At 45.8% G+C, this 6,499-nt stretch overlaps 1 protein-coding gene across 1 annotated transcript in view; it reads left to right on the top strand.

Annotated features, from left to right (window-relative positions):
• Positions 1 to 6,499, top strand: part of ERGIC1 (endoplasmic reticulum-golgi intermediate compartment 1) — a 37,676-nt gene that overhangs the window by 458 nt on the left and 30,719 nt on the right. The window contains exon 2 of the mRNA XM_031055222.1: positions 3,176 to 3,237. Coding sequence (XP_030911082.1) covers positions 3,176 to 3,237 — 62 coding nt within the window. The remainder of the gene's footprint in view (positions 1 to 3,175; positions 3,238 to 6,499) is intronic.

Genomic DNA, 6,499 nt, shown 5'->3' with positions numbered 1-6,499 from the left:
TTCTATTCTTTTAGTATAGTTTTAATGTAATATATATCATAAAATGATAAATCAAGCCTTCTGAAACATGGGGCCAGATCCTCTTCTCTTCCCTCATCCTGGGACCCCTGTGAACACCATCACAGCCCCTCTGCACATCCAGGCTCCCTGCAGCCTTGCTCACACCTTCCACTGCTCGGGCTGCAGCAGGGAGGCAGCTCTTGCAACAGAGCACAAGGTTCCTCTCTGTTCCCAGGCTACAAATACTCCTCCAAGTGACCAATGCCTCAGGAACCTGGAGGCTTGTTGGAATTTTTACTGCAGGTGCTTGCAGGAACGTCTGGCCTGAGGGCAGGTAAAACCTGTTCCCCTCTGCCATGCACACCGCTCCTCCCTGAGCATTACAAATCATCTCTGCTGTCTAATCCTCGTTCTTTTCTCTTCCCAGCACAGTGTAAGTGCTCTGCTGGGATTGCTTTCTGTTCTGGGAGGTAGGCAAGGAGCCAGTGGCAAAAGGAGAAAGGTTTTTCTAGTGCAGGCAGATTTTTAACCCTTAGGTCTGATAGGAGCTGCCACAAATCTCTCATTTCTTGGGGTTTCAGGTCTCCTGTTACAATAACTCTTGTCAACTTCACAGATTTGTTTGAGACATTTGCTTGATTTACTTATTTTTATAATATGTGTCATTAATGAAGCCTCTTTGGGCTTCTGTCCTCATTGCATTTGATCTCTCTGGTGTCTCACAAACATACTTTTCAAGCTGTCATTGAATCCTCTACATTTCATATCTTCTAACTTGGGGTTTAAATAGTGAAGAAGATGGCTCTTTGTCCTGACCATGCCATCTCCATCATTCTTCTCAAACTTTGATGCCATTTGGGCTTTCCCTTGCCCTTGTCTGAGTGCATAACCCCACTGCTGTTTTCACTAACAGGGATCAGACTGAGGAAATTGTATAAATTGGGTCCAGTATCAGATGAGAAGTTGCCTGAAACCCTGAGGAGTGTTGTTCCTGTGACAGACTGTGAGCCCTCCTAGCTCAGAATGTGTCTTTTCCAAGCAATTGATTGTTCTGCCAGGGGTCTTGCACATAGCCAGTCCTTTTTCCTTTGGGCTGGTGATCACTTGGATTGACTGGTGTCACACATCACTGAGCAAAATCTAACTGGCAGTGTTTGCCTCTTATCCCAAACTTGTCTTTTTTGATAGTTTTGATCATTTCAGCATCCTTGTGCAAGCTTTAATACACCTTCCCTTCCCTTCTGCTTGACTCAGGTTCTGGATGTCATCCTTCAAGCTTCTGCTTTCACCCATAAACCTTAATCAAGCACTTCTTGTAGTGTCTCTGCCTAATCCAAGCTTACTTAGGCCGTGGAAAAGTTAATTTCTGGTATTGGGTGTTACTTATGCGATGAAATGACAATCTCAGAGGAGAGAACTCTGCCTCATATGACATCAGCTTTCCAGTGAGCTGTTTAAAAAGCCGGATTATGTTTTTCTTTTAAAGCTGTGATGGGCCATCATTTCAATACTAGTAAATATTTCTGATGGTGAGAACAAACTTCCTTTTATAGTATCCACACGCTGCTGTTTTTACTGAATCCAGCCTGGAGCTGTTTCCTATTTCTGTGTGTTGGCTCACACTCAGCAGCTCCTGGTGCTCACGTGCTCTGTCTCCCTCTGTTTCTCTCTCAGCTTTTTTAGCCTTGTTGATCTATTATTGTGACTTTGGCCAGACGACGCCAGCTTTCAGCATTTAATGGGCTGGGAGAGCAACAGCTTCCTCTGCCTGTGAGAGAGACCATGATGTCATCAGCTACTTTGGGTTCTTTCACCATCCTGATGCTTCTGGTGGATGTGGAAAGAATGCAAACAGCACTTTCCAGATGTTCTCAGGGCAGCTGGAAAACCATACATGGATTGTTTGCTTGGGGAATATTGCTGGTCTGTTTAGGTTCAGCGTCGAGAAGGGCGATGAAAACACAGCTCCTGTGCTGTCAGGTGTCTCACAGAGGGTTGTTGGGGTGTTAAGTGATGGCACAGCTTATTCAGGGCTCCAGCTGGGCACCCGAAATATCTTTCTACCTGCTCCCCTTTCCCTCTCTTCCCTTCCTTCCTCCAGCTTCAGCTCCTGAGTGAAGCCCAGGATCCTTCTGACCTCCTGCAAGGCAAATGCTGTTTTGTTCATGCAGTTCCTCAGAGTTCCCTCAGCAGTTGAAGACTAAAGAAAAGAGCAGTTATCTAGTTTTTCAACTCCCAGTAAAACATTTGATGTAGTAGGAGCTCCTGAATAAACACAGGGGAGTTTCATCTTGGTGCAGTGCAGGCTGGGAATTTGGAAGCCCTCTCCAGGGCTGGAAAAAGCATCAGCTCTCACCCACTTGTGGCATATCCAAAAAAGTCTATTTTTAGGGAGAAGTGGTCACTTCCTTCTTTAGGGTGGGTGGGTGGGTGTTTTTAATGCATTAATTAATTTTTATTGAGTGATGGAAAAGCTGATGTCAGAGCTGCATTGCGGTTGGGCGTGCAGGAGCACAGGGTGGTAGGAAATAATACAGCTAACACATGAGGGCAGGGAGAGTTTAACCATGGGCAGTTTAAAATAGCCCAGCTGAGCCCTATGGATATTAAAAACTATGACTGAATCAAAACAACCATCTAATATTAAACTGGACTTTGCTGAGGGAGGAACAAACCTGTTGGGTTAATTTCTGTTGTTGTATCCAACGTCCAAGAGACGTTTTTTGGTCTCAACACCTGGATTTCTGACTTGGGGGTTATCTGTTTTTGATTTTGCAGGATGTAAATGACAAGGGGCAACACAGGTTGTGTTTTACTGGGTTTTTTGTTCAGGTGTCTGTAGAGTATCCTTTTCTTTTTACAGTGGTCTGTAAGCTTGTCCAGCATGACTTCTTGCCTGGCTGCTCTCACAGTTCAGATTGCACAGATCCACAGCAGGGAGGGGGAGGGAAATGCTTTGGAAATGGGAGCCAAGACAGAGCACAGTTACATAATTGTACAAAAGAAAAGTTGTTTCTTTTTTGTTTTGTTTTTCCTTCCCATATCCTCCTGCCTACTGAAAAAATGTTGTTGGAAAACTGGATGGAAAAAACTTCAGCATCGTTCATCCCTGTGGGGGCATGAAATGTATTGAAATGTTCCACCTGTTTTATGGCTGGTGCTTTTCCTCTTTCAGGTTTGACATCTACAGGAAGGTGCCAAAAGACCTTACACAGCCAACCTACACAGGGGCCATTAGTAAGTAACTTCTTTTTGATGTCCTTGCACAGCCCTGGTCTAAAATTAAAGATTGTTTGGCCTCTCTGTCTGCAGGGAATTCTTTTAAAGGGATGTTAAGCATTGGAAAGGGTGCCCTTTGTTGCTGAGGCAGCTTGTTCTGCCCATCAAACCCTGGAATGGTTTGTGTGAATTCAGAATTGTAGCATGGTTTGGGTTGGAAGGGGCCCTAAAGAGCCTCCAGCTCCAACCACTGATAGGGATCCACTCTCACTCCCATGTATCAATCCACAGACTCTGGCTGATACTCATCTCTTGCCTTGGGCCCCTTTTCCTTCCTTCCTGCTCCTGAGGGAGGCTGGAGGCTGAGTAATGCCATTTCACACAATGATGTGCAGCGAGCTGGCTGGGCAGAGGGCTTGGTAAACATTGATCAGGCTGATCCTGCCAGGCCTGTCATTACCCTGCTCATGCAGCTTTCCTGTCCCTCTGAGCTGGGACTTCCTTTGATCAGGGAGCTGTGCCCCACTCAGCCATGCTGGGAGATGGGTCAGTAGTCTTGTGTGTCATTGCTGACGTGAGTGATGTCACATCCCTTGGTGACAGCACGCAGGACTGAGTCAGTGCCAGTGAATCAGGACACAAAGGAAAGCCCTCTGTGAGCTGGAGAAACTCCTGGCTGGGAGCATGGTTGAAGAACAGGTTGGTGTGGAGTCTCTGTCCTTGGGGATGCTCCAAACAACCAGAGCTGGCCCTGAGCAACCTGCTCAGAGCAGGGGAGTTGGGTGGGATGGGCTCCAGAGAGGTCCCTGCCAGCTTCGACTGTCCCGTGCTTCTGTGAAGATAACACATTTCCCTAAATATTTACACTCAGAGTCCTTGTCCCCTGAGTTCTCCTGGCCACTGAATTACTTGTATCCCAACTCCCATGTGGGTTTGCTGAAGTTGGGAACAAAGAGCTTGACTCAAACTGTTTGGGAATTCAGGGGCGGATGAGATTTGGTGTTTTGAAAGAACACTTTGAACTTGTGAGTGATCCTGCCTTTTCTGCTGTTTTGGAAACTCACAGTTCCCACACTGCCACTGGGCTCCCTTTGAGAATTTGTTATGAATCACCTGCAAAAGAGTATTTTAGAAGCAAAAAAAACCATCAAAGGCCACCAGAGTTTAGGCTCTCAGATCTGCAGTAAACAGCTCAAGTGATAAGTCTGTTGTGGGAAAGCTTCAAGGTTGTGACTCTTACTTAAAATTATTAGCTGACTTATTTCTCTCTATTGTTATTTACAGCTTCTCAGGCTTTGATTTTCTTCTCTAACTGGTTCTCCTTCTCTTTCTCACAGTGTTTTTAGGCAGCCTGATAGGAGCTTCTGAACCACACAGGCCGCCAACAAACTGGTGCCTTTGCCTGTGAGGATCTTGTGAGCAGCTTTTCTAATGGGCTTTTTTCTGTCTGACCAAGCCTGTGGCTTGTAATTTGAAAGCCACTAATCTCAGGTGTTGTAGGAGGCCTTGGATGAGACCAGCCCATTGCCAGGCCAGTTGGAAGCCTGGGAAGGTTGCATGACCTGGTGAAAAATTGCTTTGGGGAAATCAGCCTGTGTTAACACTGGGAGCTTGAGTGCAGGGGAACGTTCTGCCTCTCAAAAAAGCTTTTAGGCTTTAGTGATCATGTGGAATTACTATGACTGCAACTTTATTTTGGTTTTCTTTAAGTCCTCCAAGTTTTACAGAGCAGATACAAAATAGTCCATGATATTCCAGCTATTAATTTAGGCCTTTTCCATATGATTTCTGCTGAAACCTTAGTTCAGTATCACTTCTGGTGCTGAAGGCTTTCTGGAATAGGAATGGACCTACTGCAGGGTTTCAGCAGTGACTTTTGGATTGTATAAAGGCCTATTTTCAAAAACAAAGGTTGAGCTTTATTAGGGAAGAAGGCACAGATCAGATTACAGAAGAAAAGAGATGGAAAAGAAAAGCTCAGCTCCTCATCAGGGCTGAAGGGGCCAAGGCTTTCAGGGAAGAAGCAGCTAAGGGAGAGTAAATTTTGGGGGATTTTGAGGGAGAAGAGCAGGTGGTCTCAAACATGAGCAAGCTCAGAAGCCAACTGGAGTTACTGAGGCTTTCTTGGGTATGGATTTTTAATTCCCAAATTTGCAGTGAACCCTGCATACAAGACACTTCAGATCTGTGTGGCAGCCGCTCAGCTACAAACAAGTTTTTTAGGAACGAAGGAACCAAGAATTTTCCTGGAGTGAGGTTTGTCCAGAACAACACAGCCACTGCTGTGGGCTTCTCTGGGAAGTGTGTAGAAGTCACTCATTCCTTTCCCTCAATGAAAGTCCCTTCTTCAGGCAGCATCGTGCTGTTGTCCCTCTGCCACCAGTTTTTCCAGGCACTCCCACCGTGTGTAGCATGTCTGTGGTGCCAGTGTGACAGACGTGGTGACAACCTGGCCATGTTTGGGTACAGAGGCAGCAGCAGCAGCACTCCTGGCTGCCTGACAGTTGGCATCTGGCTGGACAGGAGCTCTGGGGCTCTGGAGAGGAGCCTGCTGCCCAGCCATCGCTGGGGATGCATAGTTTGCATGCACATGTTGTATGCACACATGGAAACGTTGTCCAGAAATACTCTGTGCTGTTTGGGGGCTGGAGTTTTAAATACACATCAGGAAATATCCAAGTTATGATTCACATGGCGCCTGTAACAGGACCCGTTCCTTGTGCTTCATAACAGTTTGCTCCACTGAATAATAAATACTATTAATTTTATGCCTTAATATAGACATGGCTCCATGTTCTCAGTCTGTGTGATGTGTTAAACACTTTGCCTTTCTCTCATTTCTCCTGGGGTGGGGAGGCAGAGCCAGGAATGTACACGGATGGGGTTTGGAGTGGAAGGGATAAGTACAAAAAGGTTAGTGCAGGAATAAAAACCTTGGCAGAGTTTCCCATCCTTTTGGGATTGCAGATTAGCACTGTGTCTACACCAGCAACCTTTGATATATTGATCATGTTATCATATTAGAGCTTTAAAAAAACCTGTCTCAGATGTTGTTGGAGCTCTGTGGGAACGTCGCCGTGCTCTTGCAGCTAACGAAGCTTTATGCATGAATTGTTTGATTCTGTCTGATCCCAGCCTTTAATCTACTTTTCCAAATATAATACGCTTGTCAAATGCGGGTGGTAGGACTGCACATTTGCATGGAAGCAGGTAAAAGCCTTCACTGTGAAAGAAGCAGCTGAAGCACCCCGTGCATAAATTCCTGTGCTGGGAGCATCGT

The sequence above is a fragment of the Geospiza fortis genome, unplaced genomic scaffold (assembly GCF_000277835.1).
Source record: "Geospiza fortis unplaced genomic scaffold, GeoFor_1.0 scaffold55, whole genome shotgun sequence".
In the NCBI taxonomy this organism is placed as follows: Eukaryota; Metazoa; Chordata; class Aves; order Passeriformes; family Thraupidae; genus Geospiza; species Geospiza fortis.
This window is presented reverse-complemented; position numbering and strand designations above follow the sequence as displayed.